This window comes from Crocodylus porosus, unplaced genomic scaffold (genome assembly GCF_001723895.1).
Source record: "Crocodylus porosus isolate Cpor-Errol unplaced genomic scaffold, CroPor_comp1, whole genome shotgun sequence".
NCBI classification, from domain to species: Eukaryota; Metazoa; Chordata; order Crocodylia; family Crocodylidae; genus Crocodylus; species Crocodylus porosus.
The window spans coordinates 90,197,162-90,216,847 of NW_017728947.1; the positions used below are offsets into that span (position 1 = coordinate 90,197,162).

At 42.0% G+C, this 19,686-nt stretch overlaps 1 protein-coding gene across 1 annotated transcript in view; it reads right to left on the reverse strand.

The window, feature by feature from the left end:
* The window catches only part of BTBD7 (BTB domain containing 7), a 56,403-nt gene that overhangs the window by 26,250 nt on the left and 10,467 nt on the right, over positions 1–19,686 (reverse strand). Inside the window, exon 2 of the mRNA XM_019552445.1 lies at positions 17,451–18,530. Within this exon, the coding sequence (XP_019407990.1) occupies positions 17,451–18,530 (1,080 nt within the window). The remainder of the gene's footprint in view (positions 1–17,450; positions 18,531–19,686) is intronic.

Sequence of the window (19,686 nt, forward strand, 5' to 3'; positions counted from 1 at the left end):
TCCCCCGATGGTCCTCTCCCCCTTCCCCAGCTCAGAGTCCAGCTGCAGCTCCCTGTTTCAGCCACTGGGGACTGCCCGAATCAAAGCTCTCTGAATCTCTTCCGAAGATTCAGAGAGCTTTGAATTGATTCCGGCCTTTTAACTGGTCCCCTGATTCAATTCAGATTTGGAGATTTGGCCCCCAAATTGGGCCAAATCTCCTCCGAATCGACTCACCACCTGAAGCTTCACACAGCCCTACTGTTGTATAGTCCCATTACAACTGTATTCAGAAGGGTGATTAAGATGAAAAAGGGTTTAGAATAAGGTTTCTGTATGCAAATTTAACATATTTATGCTTGCAGAATTAGAATAAGCCCCAGTATTCATCTTTTTAAAGCTATACAGAATACTAGATCTGTTTTAGTTATTTCAGATATTTCATGGACTCCTTGTGTTTTTAAAAAAATATATTATCTTCTATTTTAGCTGAAAACTAAAATTATTTATCCGAATCCTGGCATTTTTGTATCACTGATCTTTACATCAATGACCTCACCCTATTAAATTGCAGCCTAGTGTTAAGTACTCTCATTCAGTATTATACATAAAACCAAAACACAATTGGAAGCAGCTTTCTATAAACACCCATGACACTGTTTTGTCCTCCAAAAACCCTTTAAAAGAATCTTTTTTGCTACCTATAATAACAAAAACAACAATAACAATAAAAAGAACTACTGACAATGCCTGGACTACTCATGTGCTGAGATGGCTGCCTGTTATGCTAATCAATAATGCTTCCTTAATTTCCTTGTAATTCATTTTCTTTACTCATCAGTTGGTTTGCCTCATTCAAAGACTGAAAGCTCTGAGAGGTTGGGGCAATCTTTGTTCTACATCTGCCCAGCACAGTCAAGTCCTAGTTCAAGACTGAGGTTCTTAGATGCTATAGTAATAAAAAATTATCTTAAAAAGAAAGTAATAAGAGCCAACAGGCATTTGGATAGGCTTCTACAGACTTGCTTTGTCTCAATGTATATCAGAAACTGGAATGTGGAGCTCAGTTTATATAGCTTAGAACCCATTTTTGCTACAATGCAGATATACAATTCTACATTTTAGTGAACTGCTATTATAAAATTCTTTCCATTTTGTTTTTAACAGAAAACTTTAACAGAACAGAGAACTTGGCACAGGCAGTGAAAGCCAATCACAACCTCTGGGAGACTGGTCATAGCATGTTTAAGAGAAAAATTAACTTTTCTAAACAAAAAAGTATGACTTCCAAAGAGACATTTTAGTTTGCCGGTTGCACTCATCCTTGCCCTCAATTCCAAAGAGTTGTGAAGGTTTTGGTTATCAGTTGTATTTGCAAACAAAATGACTCCAGATAATTAAGCTCTCCTGAAGTCTCATAACTTAAACTGAAAGTTTATTTTAGTTCAAAGGGAATAAGCAGAGCCAAACATTAATTGAAATACCCCTCAAAAAGCAGTGGAGGATAAGAGGAAAGAGTCTTTTTACAGTCCTAAAGAGCTTTCTTTCAAAGTGAATGTCAGCCATATTTTTTTAGACTTAACATTTATTTTTGGAAAAATAATTACAGCTGACCTGTGCAAGGTGGAAATCTACACTTAACTGAGATGACTATCACATTCTTATGTGGTCCTGAAAAGCTATGTAAGGCTATTAGTGTAAAAACTAAACTGTACACATACAACATATAACCATGAGATAAGTTTTAAATTGTCTTTAAAGTCTGACTGGTGCACAGTAACATTCAATGCCACTACTGGATGTAAGGCTCATTTGGGCATGGCAGGAACCCTGGATATAAAAGCCTCAATAGGCTAAGAGAAGCAGCAGGAAAAATATCTGGAAAAGAGAAACAGCATACTAGCTCTGGTTACTGAAGAAAATTCCCACCAACAGAAGTCCACAGTAAAGTCTGTATGCATAGAAGAGAGAATATGAGCAGACAATTTAACTGGGGAGAAGAGACAGAAGAAGAGAGGGGTTTGGGAAGATGCTGAAATTCAGCCTGCCTTGGAAATCACAAGACATACTTTTTGCTGGTATGTACAGGCAGTCCTCAGACTTATAACAATTGCTTCCTGAAAATTGTGTCTTAAGTCAAAATGTTATAACTCAGAACTGATTTTCCAATAGGAAACAGTGTTATAAATGGGGGACTGGTTCCTGAACAAACGCCTGATACCCTATTTTCACCAAAAATAACCCAGAATTTTGTACTCAGTCATGTAGCTATATTACTCATCTATAATAACGTATTTATATTGTAAATGCAAGGTTCTCCACCTTGGGAGGAAAAACTTGCAGCAACCTTATAGACTTGGCAGTGCTACGCTGGCTAGCGCTATGGAAGAAAGAAAGAGACTTGGGGGTCATCATTGACCACAAGATGAACACGAGCCTGCAATGCAATGCTGCAGCTAGTAAAGCGACCAAAAACGCTGGCTTGCACCCATAGATGCTTCTTAAGCAAATCCCAGGATGTCGTTCTCCCCTTGTACTCGGCCTTGGTGAGACTGCAGCTGGAGTACTGCACAGTTTTGGGCTCCACAATTCAAAAAGGACGTGGAGAAGCTTGAGAGAGTCCAGAGAAGAGCCACATGCATGATCAGAGGTCAGGAAAACAGACCTTACGATGACAGGCTGAGAGCCACGGGGCTCTTTAGCCTGGAAAAGCGCAGGCTCAGGGGTGACCTGATGGCCACCTATAAGTTTATCAGGGGTGACCACCAGGATCTTGGGGAACGTTTGTTCACCAGAGTGCCCCAAGGGACGACGAGGTCGAACAGTTATAAACTACTGCAAGACCGTTTCAGGCTGGACATAAGGAAGAATTTATTTACTGTCCGAGCCCTCAAGGTCTGGAACAGCCTGTCATTGGAGGTGGTTCAAGCACCTACACTGAACGCCTTCAAGACTAAATTGGACGCTTATCTTGATGGGATCCTATGACCCCAGCTGACTTCCTGCCCTTCAGACGGGGGGCTGGACTCGATCTTCTGAGGTCCCTTCCAGCCCTAATGTCTATGAAATAGCAATCATATTGATTTGAAAGGACTTCTTTCAGGTGTCTTTGCTGGAATTTTTGAAGGGCTTTTAGCTGGAGTCTTCTCAGGAGTCTTGGCTGCAGGTGTTTCTGGAGTTGTGTCTGCTTTCTTAAAGAAAGTGTCCAAGGAAGTTTGGACAGATGTTCTCCAGGGACACTGGTGACACAGCAGACTTGTACACTGGCATGGCATCATGTCAGATCAAGCGTTGTAAAGTAGAAACTGACATCAGAAAGTCAAAACAGGGTGTCAATTTATAAATGTTGTAAGTGCTGTTCGTTGCAACTAGAAACATTGTAAGTCAAGAACTGCCTGCACACGCCACAGTTTAAGTTGCAATGCTTCCCAGCTAACAAACTAGTTAAAATAACATAGGTGATTTTAAGAAGAAAAGCAAGCCCTAAAAATCCCCTTGATCTGTTCCGAGTCTTGTTGCCAGAAGGCACTAATACCCAATCTGCTCCTGGAGTCTGCTCTAGAATTCTCTGTGCTATTTTTGAGAAGCGTTTTATATTTTTACTGTTTCTTCTTGTTAACACACTTAAACAAACCATCAAACATTCAGACATTAACGCATTACCGTTGGAAAGCTAAACGTAAAAGACAATTTTTCTGAACTGTTACCATGCAAAGTATGTTTTTTTTTACCCATTGCAATACACATCTGGCTTTATTTTATGCCCTTCAGATCATATTTGATTTCTGCTATAACAGACTGTAGCTTAGTCCACACACATTCTACTTTGCATTAATTGCATCTTTCCATTGTCTGTGGAAACTCAACACATTTCACTGGACAGAGACATCCATCATTCAGCCATTAGAAATGCATTAAATTAGGGAGGAGGTATAAACTATATTTATGGATGGTGCTACTGAAGTTTCAGGAGTTTTAAAATAAAATGTTTAACTTATGACAAGACAAATGAGGTATAAAGCTATTTAACCTTCAAAACAATTTTCAGCAGCTGGGCTTCTGAAGCACTGGATCTACCAAAAGGTTAGGCAGCTGAAGCTACACATTTAGCATATTAAATGTTTGTAGGCAACAAACAGAAGGTGCCTTTTCTCAGCGTTGTGTAGACCTAGGTCTTTTCTCACTTCCTTGTTCTCTTAAAGAACAAACGAAACAACTCCACCCCTGCTCCAAACCTGCACCATGTTTGATCACAATGTGTGAAGATATGAAAGGTAGAACATTATTTCTTTATACAAATAACTGAATAACTAAGATATGTCATCATTTGTCAAAGGACAAACACTGATCCAGATATCCCACCCCTGCATGCTGTGGCTTTAGCAAGCACGAAGCCTGCATTTACCTCTCATGTTCTGTTTGTAATTATCAGTTGATAATGGCCCTCAGCTTGGCTTCAACAGTCCTTAAGAAGCACATTCAAGCTGCATGAGCTAAACTGCTGAATAGGAAAACAATCATAGGGCAGAAGTAAAAAGCTGCCAACTCAACCACACTAAACAGAAGGAAAAATTTTAACATGGCAATGAGGGGGGAGCTGTAGGGAGGAGGGCAGTGTTACAGCCAGCCAACACTATTTAGTATTTGTTTAGAGCCATGTCTTCCTGGAATACAAAAAGACACTGAAAGAAAAATTAGGTCAGTGCTTTCAATCATTTTCCCTGCTGGAATTCAATTTCTTTGTAATGCCATAATTATTCATAACTTGACTGCACAACTGACCAAACCCTTCATTCCTGGTGCATTCCAGTTACTGCACTCCATGTTCGCTACCTCAACAGGGTCACCATCCTTATTTTTGCAACATAAAACCCTTAAATCAGTTTCTGCATTAAGTACAAGTGATCAAGGTTAAATAGAAAATAGATCTGATTATGCATTTATAACGTGCGTCACCCACACATACACACTTTATTCTGGAGCTATAAATATGAACTACAGACCATGTTCCTTGAATATTCATCCTGCATGAAATACTGACATATTTGCTCTAACTTTCCCACAGTTTTTTGCTCATTTAAGTGTGGCCACTGTGGTTTTCCCAGAGTTTCAGCATTTCAGTCCTGCTGAGCTCAAGAGTATCTGATGCTCAATGGTATCTGCCTCTGGATCAAAAGCTGAAGTACTGAAGGCTTAAAATAGTAAATAAAATCTCCTATATCTTATAGCTATTATGGAATTAAAAATCAGCATATACAAAATGAAAATACAAATACTGCAAAAAACCTGGGATCAAAGCCAATTTTTAGGCAATGACTGAAGAATTTAATACCCAAAACAATAAGAAGATAGAAAAAAATTGTAAAAAGGAAATGTTACAGCATAGTGCTTCAATATTCTATAAACTGACTATTCATATAAGGCAGGGGTTATCAACCAGGGTTACGCGTACCCCTGGGGGCACATGGGAAGGCCCCAGGGGGTATGCAGCAGTGGCGCGGAGAAGCGGGGGCACTTCCAGTTTTGCCAGTGGTGCTTCTGGTTTCACTGCTGTGTGCAGGGGACTCCCCTGCTCCCCCGCCAGGGGGACCCCCACCCCGCTGAGGGACTCCATGCTTCGACTGGCTGCCAGGGGTACACCAACGAAAAAAAGTTGAACCCCCCCCCCCCCGATATAGGGCCTTCTACCATTAACAAACAGTCCCACTCAGCCTAGTGAAACTACTCAAGATCATAATCACTAAGGCCCAGACCCATAAGTGGACTTAGTTACCTGAAATGGGATGTGATGGAATTTGGGTGCCTAAATCCAAGATCCTAGATTTTATAGACATTAGGGGCTGGATGGGACAAGAGATCATCAGGTCCAGTACCCCCATCATAGGCAGGAAGTCAGCTGGGATCACGTGACCCCAACAAGAAATAAATCCAGCTGTTTTTTTGAAGGAATCCAGAGTAGGTGCTTGGCACCACCCCTGGGGGAAGTTTGTTCCAGACCCTGGACACATGCACAGTAAAGAACTTGTGTCTAATATCCAGTCTAAATCAGCCTTCCTGGAGTTTATGGCTGTTAGACCTTGTTATCTCTTGGGGAGCTCTGGTGAACAAATGTTCTCCCAGGTCCTGATGTACCCCTCGTATGAAGTTGTAGGCTGCCACCAAGTCTCCCCTGAGCCTTCTCTTCTCCAGACTGAAAAGTCCCAAGTTCCTCAGCCTCTCCTCGTACAGCCTTCCCTCCAGGCCTTGGATCATATGAGTGGCTCTCCTCTGGACTCTCTCAAGCTTCTCCAAATCCTTCCTGAAATGGGGGGCCCAATATTGGATGCAGTACTCCAGCTGAGGTCTTACCAGGGCTGAGTAAAGCGGGAGGATGACTTCCCTGGTTTTGCTTGAGATGCAACGGTGGATGCATGCCAGTTTGGTTAGCTTTGCCTGCCACCACATCACATTGGTGGTTCATATTCATCTTGTGGTCAATCAAGACCCCCAAGTCCCTTTTGGTTATGGTGCTAGCAGGCACAGCACTGCCGAGCCTGTAAGTATGCTGAGGGTTCTTCCTACTGATGTGCAGTACCTTGCACTTCTCTGTACTAAAGGCCATCCAGTTTTGGTCAGCCCACCTTGAGAGTGTGTCCAAGTCAGCCTGTATCATAGATTCATAGATTATAGAATTGGAAGGGACCCAATGGATCACTTCATCTGACCTCTGCCCCTGGCAGGAAAGAGGACCGAGGTCAGACAACCCCAGCCAGGTGACTGTCAAGCCTCCAAGTTAGGTGACAGCACCACCTCTCCTGAAAGCCCATTCCAGACTCTGGCCACCCTTATTGTAAAAAAATTCTTCCTTATTGTAAAAAATTTCTTCCTAATGTCTAACCTAAATCTACTCTCCACTAGTTTGCACCCATTATTCCTAGTTACTCCCTGAGGCACTCTGGCAAACAGCACATCCCCAATCTCCAGCTGTCCTCCCCTGATAAATTTATAGGCAGCCACAAGGTCACCCCTCAGCCATCTTTTGTATAGGCTGAAGAGATCCAGATCTCTCAACCTCTCCTCGTAGGGTCTTTCATGGAGACCCCTAATCATGTGAGTGGCCCCCCTCCGAACCCTCTCCAGATCTTCCATGTCCCTCTTGAAGTGCGGCACCCAGAACTGGACACAATACTTCAACTGCAGCCTGACTAGTGCTGCATACAGGGGGAGCATCACCTCCCTCGATCTGTTGGTCATGCATCTGCTAATACATGACAAGGCGTGATTGGCTTTGTTGATGGCCTCATTGCACTGCCGGTTCATGTTCATCTTGGAGTCAACTATGACTCCAAGATCTCTCTCAGCCTCCGAGCTGCTGAGGAGGACATCCCCCAACCTGTAGGTTTGTTGGGGATTCCTCCTTCCTAGGTGGAGTACCTTGCATTTGTCTTTGTTGAATTGCATCCTATTATGTTCCACCCATTGATCTAACCTATCCAGGTTGGCCTGTAACTGCTCCCTGCTCTCTGGTATATTAACTTTGCCCCATAATTTGGTATCATCTGCAAACTTGGAGAGGGTGCTCAACACACCCTCGTCCAAATCCCCAGCCTATCCTGTGGCGTGATGGCCCTCCCCCATAATTTAGTATCATCCATGAACTTGACCAGTTCACATCTGCCTCCCGAATCTAGATCATTAATGAAAATGTTAAAAGGGTACTGGCCCAAGTACTGAGCCCTGAGGGACTCCAGTGGTAATACTGTGCCACATGGACTTGCTCCTTTCAACTAGTACTCTTTGGGTGTTACCCTGTAGCTAGTTGCCTAGTCCATCGGACCGTATGATCATCTAGGTCACAGTTCACCAGCTTAACCATGAGGACATCGTGGGGAACTAGGGCAAAGGTCTTCTTGAAGTCTAGATAAATGACATCGACATAGTCTCCCTTGTCCAGGGCATATGTTACCTGGTCATAGGAGGAGATGAAGTTGGCGAGGCAAGACCTGCCAGTCACAAAGCCATGTTGGCTGGCATTCAGAAGCTTGCCTTCCATTAGTCTGGTGTTAATAGATCCCTTGACAAATTTTCTCCAGAATTTTTCCCCGGATGGACATTAGACTGATTGGTCTTTAGTTCCCTGGCTCATCCCTCCTCCCTTTCTTGTAGATAGGGACCACTTTGGCTCTTTTCCAGTCATTTGGGACCTTACCCGAGCACCACAATTCTTCAAATATCCCTGCCAAGAGGGATGCAATGATATCTGCCAGCTCTTTCAAGGTCCTCAGGTGCATTCCATCTGGGCCCGCAGACTTGTGAATGTCCAGTTTCTCAAGGTGTTCCCTCACCTGATTCACAACTTTGGGCCTGTCACCAGCTCCCAAATTAGTTTGTGGCCTTCCTGGTAGTGTGATCCTCATGGGAGGGTGAAAAACCAATGTGAAAACGTCATTTAGGAGATTGGCCCTTCCTTGGGCATCTGATGTCAGTTGCACTGTTGGATCTCTTGGGGGCTAATACTACCCTTGTTCTTTTTCCTGACTTCCCACATATCTAAAGAAGAACTTTCTGTTGTCCTTGATCCCCGTAGCAAACCTAAGTTCAGTTTGTGCCTTGGCTTTTCTCGACCACTCTCTGCAGGTGTGGGAGACTGCAGGGTAATCTTCTTTCATAATGCTTCCTGTTTTCCAGCTGGTGTAGGCTACTCTTTTGAGTTTAATGAGGTCCAATAGTTCCTTATTCAGCCGTAGGGGCTTCCTTGCTCACCAACTGCATTTCTTGCGAGAAGGGATGGCTTTGCCCTGTGTTTCAAGGATGCATGTTCCACAAATTCCCCACCAACTTATTTGGTGCCTAGTTTTTGACAATAAAGCTCTCCAAGGCCCTTAAATTCTGCTTCTACATATGCTCAGAACTACTGTCATTTTGCCCAGGCTGAACCTATTTTGTGCCCAACATGATTTGGGATTGGAACCATGGTGTCCCTGAGCAGCCTTCATGCTCAGGACATGCCTATCAGACCAACAGCGTTACATTTCACAGGCCACAGCAGTCACAGCCACTTTTACTGAAAAACATGAAAGGGGTGCCTACTACTGCTATAGCTTAGAGCAGTGGTTCCCAATCGGTGGTACGCAGACAACCTGTCGGTGGTACGTGTTAACAGATTTACTATATTTACTTTACATGACAAAAATTTGGTGGTGGTACTTAAGGTTGTACATTTTAAATTGGTGGTGTGCAATCAGAGTTTGGGAACTGCTGGCCTAGAGGACCCACCCAGGAAGTGGGTTCAGTGTCCCTCCCAGTATTCGACCACTCTTCCCCTCCCACTGAAGTGCTATCACTGTGTTAAGACCCACAATATCTGAGCCCTTTTGTGGTTTTGGTCACAGTTCCAGAAGTATTATCATGATCAATCTATAGAATAGTTGCAATCTATAGAATAGTTGCATTTCTACAGCTCATATACATCTAAAAACCAAACCTAAACTTCTATTAGTTAATTTGACTCTAAAAATCACATAAGAGACTCACTTTAACAAAAGTTAGAACAGGCTTTAAGGAAGGCAAAAATACCTTTACCTTAACATTAAGGATTCCTGCAAGAGGAAATTTCATTTTTAGAGTAAAAAAAAAAAAATCATAATTCACGATCAATTAAATGCCCTGGCAATCTGAATATACTTTCAGTTCATTCTTAGCAGAAGTCTGGCATCTATCTAGATTTTAACTATATATTTGGCTTAAAAATGTTATGAAATTATTTTAAAGGGACAGTAATATAAATGTAAATACTTCTGTTAATGAACAAAAGTTACTGATGCAGGGTCCTGTCTTGTGACTCCCACAGAATTTTCAGTATTTGGAAAGGCAAGAAGACTATGGCAATTTTCTTATAATAGTGTTATTTACTTCTTGACACATGAACAAATGCCCAGCCTTTAGAAGAGAAACTTGATTACACAAAAGTTTACATGGAGTCAGTGATGTATTGAGTGCACACTTCATGAGCAGCACAGGAGTTTGCACTGTATCTAGCCTTCACAGCTGCATCCCGTGAGTGGGAATGTGTGCTTTGTGGCACCTCAAAGACTTTTGAGGGGTCACAAAATGTGCATGGTGTACATATATTGGTTCACAATGCTGTATATTTACAGTGCAGTGGCAAAAAAAAACACAGAGAAAAAAAAGCAGCACAGCATATATGGCAGCAGTGTACACCACCCAAAACCAGAGGCTGCTGGCCAGGCTCTGCACGCCTGGATCACCGCTGCTGCATCTCTTGGAGGCCCCCCCGGTAAGACAGTGGGATCAGCCCAGATATTGACCCCAACCTCCCCTATCCCACCCACGTGGTGTGGATGTTTTGTTCTCCAGGGACAAGCATCAGCAGTGCACCTTGCTCCGCTGCTAGCTGTCCCCAGGAAGTGTCTGGGATACAGGTGCTCCGGCCTGCAGCAAGTTACCCCAGAGGCATAGGGGAGGCTGTGGAAAGCAATGGGTGGGCCCCAAGAGCCTTACCTGGGGGCTTCCCAAGGCTACAACAGCGGTGATCCTGCCACTCTGAACCTGGCTGGGAGCTGCAGTGTGGCTTTGGGCAGCCTGGCTCTGCTTTTGAGTGGCGTGTACTGCCCATGCCTGTGCTACTCCATTTCTTTTCCTCCACAGGTTTTTTTGACCCCTGGATATCCAGGGGTCAAAAACCCCTCCATGTTGCCCCCTTGTAGTGCGGAGAAAAACTGAACGTGAAGTATGTGGTGCCGCAGACCTGCCTGCGGCACCACATACCACACAAACGTGCTCGTCTGGACGCAGGCCAAGAGTTGATTCTTGACATACAGCTGCCAATGGGCTGGACTTCGTGCTGGGTCTTCTAATCACTACCAGATATTGTAAGTTGCTTTATCATCTCTGTTCCAGAGCTAGCATGTGGAAATAAGGGAAGTTACACATAATGTAACACCCTGATCTTCTCCACTGGGAGTGTCATTTAAAAGGCCTCAGACATTTGCTACCGCAGGACACCAGTAGCAGAAGAGGTAAAACTAGAGTCAGTAGCAGGAAATGGCAATAGTATTCTTTTTGAACTAAGATATGTAACAAATATTTGCTGACAAAGTAAAAACAGCATCTGGATGCTTTTCAAAAAGGACCTTGAAGACAGAAATGAAATTCAGTAAACAGAAAATAAAAACAGTTGGATTAGGACTTGTAAGATTACTTTAAATGTGTTGAAACCCAGCTACCAATACCCAGCCTGGTCTGGCAGAGTGGATGGGAATGGGTGGAAAGTATAATCAAGAACTTGACTAAACATGAACTAAAAGGTTCTGGGGAAAACAGCAGAGATTCCAAGCTTTGGTCACCTTGGAACTCATTAACAGATGTGCTGCAGCAAGAATTTAAGCAGATGGAAAATATCAAGGAGAAGAAACTCTAGAAACACACAAGGCACTATAGGAGCCAGCTTTCTGAAAGGGCCTTTTCCTATCCCATTTGTACCAGAGGCCCAGATGGAAGAGTCTCTGTGCATTTCATAATTAAATTTCTTGGCCATCACTAGAACACACTGTTCCATGCATCTTAAGCACACCTCATCATAATAATTCAAACCAAAACTTTGTTGTCATTATGATCACTTGAATTAGTTTCAAGTGCAACTACATTTAAGAAAAAGGCATGGAAGTGGAAAACTGTAAACTCTAGTAAGGAAAACTTAAGCTGGTTATGTTATGGTAGTATACACACCCTTAAGCTTATACCAGGACTATAAGAATGTTATTCTTGTGCTCATCTTCCACAAACCTATGCATTCAGCTAAAAGATCTGATAGGCAAATATACTTTTCTCTCTCAATTAACTTATTTTTTATTTTATTGAGATTTTCATTTATCTACAAACCTTAGCACTACTTTACTCTTCTGATATTACATGGTAAGTTATAAACTTGGGCCAGTAAAATAAAAAGAAGCCACTGATACTTTGTTGACATCACAATTTATCAGGATAAGTAGCAAATAAATTTTCTACAAGGTTGAGACCTGCAATTAATGGAAGACAGGTTAATACAGCAGTGGGTTATTTTATAAAACCACTTGTTATTACAAATTAGAATAATCCTGAATAAGAAAATATTTCCTGTCACTAAATTTACATCTTATAACCCTTTGTCTGCAGTAGGTTTTACTTTCTTGTTTATAGTCTCTCCTCTCTCTGCTGGTTTTTCCAGGAAATTGGGGGGGGGGGGGCGGCGGAAAGGAGTGAGGTAATCATAAAATGTTTTTAAAATTTTCAAAAATCTGCAGAGGAGTTAATGAGTTTGCTATGACCAGTAAAAGTGCTTTCAAACCATTTTTAAAATGGAAGAGGTTTTTACTGAATCCTTTAAAAATGTTCAAGTTAAACCCAATATAAAATGATCTGTAATTGTATTGCTACAGCAACACATGAAGATAATCAGTATTTTCCATGATAATAAGGACTGCAATTCCATCATGTGTTGCTGAAACATTTCAGAACATATTGACTCAAAAACATTTAAGTTGAAAAATTCCACAGAAGTTAAATACGTATCTCAGTGTCAAGCCAAATATATGTTCTTTGCCAGGGTTACTGCAGCCAGAAAAGAAGTTCTCTATGCTTATGTATAATTCTTTCATTTCCTTTTGCACTCTTCATGGCTTTATCCTGCTAGGATAACATCCCCATTTAAAGAAGTCGTTTACGCCATTGTTTTGAGCATCTTCAAAATTCTTCACTTGTTTTCATCACACTTCCAGTTTAAGAAAAAAAGCATTTTTTATATTTATAAAAAAAAAAGCACAATAATTAAGTTACACTGTGCTTTACTTCTGATCCAATTCCTTGATTACCATTGAGACCCATTTGTGTAACAAGTATATATTCTTAAATCTATTGAACAGTGAGAGATTCTCTACAATATTCAGTTCTTGTTTTGTTTACCTATTAAATGCTCTAAGCTTCAGTTAGTTTTGTTTATATGCAATAATGTAACATCAATACACACCCCACCCACCTGAAGTTCTGAACCTTTTTAGACTTAAAGCACTGCTTGACTCCAGGCACCCCTTGGAAAATGTCAGCTCTTAGTTTTCCCTGGAGCAATTCTTCCATTGCAAAGAACTCAGAAAGCCCCAAACATGTTTTTAACACTAGGGATTCTTATCTGAAATTTCTGGGTTTGCGCACCTCATAGTGCTAACATTGTGTGGCAACCTGCAGCCCCCTGGTATGTATCAGTAATTCTCTAGCAAGTATTTGCATATCTGCATGAGTATTTGTCCCTACTTATTATCTATTAAAACCGTTCTCTTCAAGATGCCTTTATCAGTTATCAACACGTTAAGAGATAGCAGCAGTACTTCTAAACAATTACTACTTTCCTGCGAGTTCTATTATTAACATTTTAAATCCTCAACACACTCATCTTACCTAGAACTTGTTTTGTTTTCCTACTTTGTAAGCAGATGGTACCAATGCTTTGGCACTTTCCTTATAAATCAAGAGACTCATTTGGTATCAGTTCATTTGAGGACCTGCTCACCAAATCTGGCATACAGGCAGCCTATAAAGGCAATACAGAAGGTTTTCCGTGTGCTATACAATTTCAGAATCAAAGGCATTTCACAGTCCTTTGATGCAGGTTCTTTAGAAAGTGTGGTTATAAAAAAAGACTGTATTCCACTTGGTATGGAAGTTTAGCCACGATTCCAGGAACAACATGATGGAGGAGATGACACTGTCCCACCCACCCCGGTAAAGTTCTTCAAGAAACATGCATCCTTTGTCTTTGTGGTAGCTTATAAGATGTCAACACTAATGCTGCTTCAGTCCTCAAGAATATTACAAAACAACTTCCTGATACAGACTCCCTGTGGAGGATACACTCAACAAGCTAAAACTCCTCCTCGCATTTCACTGTTCTATACTACTGTATAGTGGTACAGACAGTTCATATTAGAAGTTATCTATTCTTCAGTACCCAAGCCTTTTATTCTATACATTTGTTCAATATCCAAGTCTCTATACCTTTTCTTAACCAGCCAAGTCCCCTGTTACAACCAGAAACTACTTAAAGTGCAGAACTCTTCAGAAAAGTGACACCGAGCTGCATGTTCCTTATCTCACCGAATTCCATCTCATCTGCCAGTTTACAAATAAAATTATGGGTTTTTTTCTCTTTGAAATTGCCTGAATATGAACTAGGATCTGAATGTCAAAGCTACAATCCTTTATGCCTCATCAGTATCAAGTTTCCATGAGACAGATTATGTCCCGAATTATATCTGTGTAATGCCTGACCAATATTAGACAGCACTGGAAACGGACTCACAGGAAAGGAGCTCTTAGATGGTGGCCTCAACAACAGGGCTTTGTACTCTGTCTACCAACCCCCCAAAATGTTCTTCCCCTCTTCCTCCTCCCCCAAGAGATTAGATACTCTTGTGCTGCTACATGCTACTATCCTTAGGTGGCTCCAAAACTGCCACAAATACTCAGCCTGCCATGTACTGTACCTTCAGGTCAAAATCAGCACATTACAGGGTGCCTCAGATGAGCACATAGATATTGCCACAGCAGACGAGACCAATAACTGGTCTAGTATCCCATCTCTGTCAGTGGGACAGTACCAGATGCTTCCCATATAGAGGTCCCATACAGTACAGGTACTCCTCACTTAACGTCATTCTGGTTAACATTGTTTTGTTATTACATCGCTGATCTATTAGAGAATATACTCATCTAAAGTCGCACACTGTTTGGTTATAAAGTTATTTGGCCGCTGCCTGCTACTGTGATGTAATTACTGTGATGTAACTGGATTTGCTTAACATCATGCCACTTAGTCGCATTTTTCAAGAACGTAACTACGACGTTAAGCAAGGAGTAGCTGCATACAACATGGCAGCACACAGAATTCAAACAGCAGATACAGTAACATAAACCACAAACTAAAAAGTTGGTAAGGCCCAAACCTACCCTCCTCACCAGAACATATAGATACAGAAGGGCTTTTGAAACCTGAGGAAGACAGCTCTGCACTACCCAAATCACTGTTAGACAGAAGGGCAGATATTTTTAACACTGAAAGTTTAAATTCTGCATGTGCTGATGGCTCCCAACCCCAGCTCCCTTTGTGAAGCAGCATCCCACACCTCACTGGCAAACAAACTTCTCAAATCCTGATAAAAGAACAAAGTTGTGCTCCTGAAGGCATTTTTATTTCCATCATAAACATCATTCATTCCATAAAGCTACAGTGACTGAACCATTGCCCAAATATTTCTAGTGATATTTTGTTTCATATCACTTATTCATTCCACATTTTTTCTTTCATGAAGCAGTATTTAAATTGAAGTGGTTTTCACAACTTTTAGGATGTAGTGTGCTGTTGCCCTTTTGAAAAAATTCCAAATATATGGGCGTCCACACCCTGTGGTGACCTCTTATAAATAAATCTAATTGGAACCAACTACCCTTCAACTTTCTTTCGACTGATTTGAAAAGTTTACCGAAAGCTGAAAAATAGCTCAAATATTGTTTCATTAGCCAATGTGTCCATATCAATTTAAAAGTTTTAAGTTAACCTTAAATTCCCCAATAATCCACAGCAATCATGTAATCTATCTTGCGTAATTTACATAGCCAGACACTGATATTTACAGCTTTAACAGACCACATGATCTTGTCTTTCCTTCAGTCTCAATTATGAGCTTTAGTCTTCCTGTTTCTACTTCAGTCATTTACATTGACAAGTATATTTTCTGGTATTCTTTTGCAGGCATACCAGAAACATTACACTAAATTAATTTAAACTATTGAAGAGGCAGAATAGGTGTTTATAAGAGTCTCAGTGCATTTCATTTTAGGGAATGCCTTCGCACTGTCATTTCCCATTTCCAGATGGGGAGACAAAAGGTGATTCTCCCAAAGCCATGCTCCTGCTCTCCTAAACACTCAGATCTCTCATCAACTGCCCCATGCTGACCCCACCCCCTGAAGTAAAACCATCAAAGAGTGCTTAGCCAAGATTTCAAAAGAGCAACTAGTGAGTTTAGGGGCCCTGTTTGAGATACAGTAAAGGGCCCTAATACTCTTTTCTGAAGATGATGTCCTTTAATGTGTTTTACTTTGGGAACAACAACCCCCTCCCTCAAGACCACCACCAAAAATAAATAAATCACCAGTCACTAGGCATATGAATGGTTAAATGGTTAACTGTTTAGCCAATAAGCCCAGTGATAACTGGTTATAGCTTACCGGTTATCATTTAGTGTTGGGTAGGGTACAGTCCGGCAAGGAAGACAGGAGGGAAGTTGCACGGTGCCCCAGCAGGAACCAAGAGGTGGCAGGGCAGGCAGAGGGAGAGGGACTAGTACCTTGAGGCACTGCCTGGATGTGGCACTCCCCCAAGTAGCTGAGGAGCACCAAGCCGGGAGGTAAATGGTATAAATACAGAATTACTGTTTAACCTTATACATGAGTTTAAATAGGAATGTACAAGTGAAGTGCAGGAAGATCAAAGAGGTAACTTTCTCCCTTTCACATCTAAAACCAACACACTACCCAGCCTGGTACCAACAGACTGGAATAGCAGACATAAGTTTTCAGAGGCAGTGGGTTTCAACTCAGAGATCCACAGCATTTCCCATGTCATGCTGAAACCAAAATCTCCACCAGCTGCACAATGGTAAGTACAGGAAGCCCTCCTGCAGCATGTATGCAGCAGACACTGCCATATTTAACTAGCAGACCACTCCTTTCATTCCTAGAGCTTCTATTTCTCATCCCCATTCCCCTCCCTGCCACTCCAGTTTAGCGCTCATGCTCATGCAAACTGCTCAGAGGGCTGTTCATAAGATGTCTGGTTTTGTTCCTGAGATGCTGCTTCTCCTTGCACTCCGAATGCCATCTTCTTATACTGTAAACACAACCCACAAATAGCCACTGTTTTCCCCCAACTTAAACAGACTGGATTAAAAACAAACATTCAAAAATTACTTTGCTGGATTTTTAAAGTTGCGTCTGCAAATGAGCATCTCCAAAGCAAATGCCTACTTAATCATTAACGTTGTATAAAAGGTGAAACTCTGAATACAGAATCTCCCATCATGTTTCACTTGTACACCTGCACTGTTACCATTCAGGAGTACAAGAAGTATTTAAGTTCTTAGCTAAAATAAGGTGACTTCTGGAAGACTGACTAGAGCATTTTCACTGGCTTACCGTGGGACTCTGGGGAAAATGGCTTTGATTCTCTGCACTTCACTTTCTTTATACATAAAATGGAAATACTACTCATCTGCTATCTTTTAAAGCATGTTGAGATTTGAAAAATGCCAACTCTTATTTAGTGCTAAGTGCAATTACAAAAACATTATTTTAAAAAAATCCACATAAAAGCAGCAATTTAGGCTTGCATTCAATTTTAGGAAATGTCATTTTTCTGAAGTGAACACAATACTACGTACCTTGAGCAAGCATGTTAAACTCCAAGAACAGTGCTATGTGGTAAAGCTCCATAGCTTCTTCAGCCCTAGTCATGTTTAGTTTTCCTGCTACAAGAGCCTGAACTTCACTTAGACTCCCCACTGAGGGACTGGAGTGCAAAACCGAAAGGTCCACTACATCTGTATACATACAGTTTAAAATGACCTTTGCGTATTTTTTTGGTATGATAGATTCATCCAGTATAATTCTAGTTGGAGTCCGTAGAGTTCGATCAGTAATTTCTTCACCAGTCCGTATCCTCCTCTGCAGTAGGTGTCGGAAAAATGGGGACCGTGATGAAATAATAGCTTTGTGAGCTCTGAGCTCTTCATCTAAGCAGTTTGGACTTCCACCAAAAGTTTCAACCAATTCAGAGTTGGATGAGAAGCTAAGAACCACATCATAGTAACACATGTAATCAAAAAGCCCACGCATATCAACATCCAAGGAATTTGGTGTTCCAAATTCTTCACTAAGCTGCACAAGGATATCAACATTTTGGAATCTTGAATCCTCCATCCCAAACTCTCCTGTATAAAGGTAGTGTAACAAAGCAGAAAACATGGGCATGTCAATGCCAGCTGTGTTAATGTCCATTATTATCTCTGCACCATATTCTGGTGAGGAAGAAAGCAGTGTCTTAAAAAATGGACACCTTGCTGCTAATATCGCACGATGCACAGGGAAGCAAGTTTCTTGAAATATTAAGTCCACGTCAGTACAGTACTTGTACTGATACAGATCAGCCATGTCTTTCTGTAGCGTCCTGGTTTCTGGTCTTGCCAAATTGGCTTGTAGATAAAGTTCCTTTAAGGCTGAGGTTCCCTCATATTCTTCTACTAATGCATTGACATCTCTGACATCCCAGCCGGAGAGGAGCTCTCGCATCTGTTTGGCATGATCTGCCGATCGGCTAGACTTCCTTCGCTTAATAAATTTCTTTTTGAGGGTGGCAAGACTGGAGGTTTTCTTTTTCTTGTCTTGAGGTTTCTCTTGGCCATGGTCAAGGCTATAGAGTTTTGATTCACAGCCATAGCCTTGATGAGAGTAGGATGACGTTCCTAAAAAAAGAAATGGAAAAATTATTGTGGTTAAATATTTAAAACTAAACACAAGAGCTTAACACTGACAGTGGTGTCTTTGGTTAGATAAAGATTATCAGTTACGCTATTTTCCCTTCTTTTTCAGCCAGGTTTTAAAATATGCTCTAGTCAGATTTCCAAGTAAATAAAGGATAAAAATTATTTTCTTATTTAATCTTCTACTTTTCTTTGTACATATTTAATGACTTCTATCCCATATCTACTGAAACTAGACAATTCTGAGTGGCTTGGCTTACATATGCTACATTTAAGTCAGGGCCGAGTCAACAGAAAATAGCTGTAAAAGTTTCAAATTTCATTGTAAATTACTTAAGATGACAGAAGGCGACAAAATTGTGGACTATTTTTAAAGCTTGAACATGTCCTGAACTAAGTCAAATAAAAGCAGACTTCCTAGTTTTCAAACAAATCCCATTCTCTACTTCATAGTGTTGTACTTCTGGCATCTTTAGACATGTTAAACACTATAGGAACCAAGGGTGCACCAATAAAAGCTTTTTTTGGCCAATTATTGGCCTATATGGCTTGTTAATACCAATCTGATAGCTGATATGCAGTACATCAGCTTGGAGAGCAGTGTCCAGCCAGTAAGTTGGGGGGGGGGGGTGAAGCAGATCAAGGCATCCATAGGGAGAGAGGGAGTAGGGCTAGGACAAGGGCGGGCGCTTCCCAGCGGGGTGGGGTGTGGTGGAGGACGGAGCCATGAACAGCTCATCCAGGGGGTGCAGGGGGGCTCCTCATCATTGTGTACACCTCCAGAAGAGGCACAGGGGACATGTGTCCCCCTGAATTTGTGTGCAGGGTGAAGGCAGACTGTCTGCTGCAGGCTCAGGGCCAGGGGCTACACCAGCTGTTTCCTGGTGGCAAGGGAGGGAAGGGGGCTGGGCTGCGCTCAAAGTGGGCAGGGGGACGGTGGGTGGCGATGGTGGTTCTGGGAGGGGGGGCTACTGGGTGGGCTACGGCCTCTCCAAAATTTGCCGTAACCCTCTTGTAGACCCTCCCTCGGAGCACCACTACCCGCCCTGAGTGCAGCCCCAGCCCAGCCCTGCTGCCAGAAAAGGGCTGGTGCAGCCCTCGGCCCTGCAGCAGGCAGCGCACCCTTGCCCTATGCATA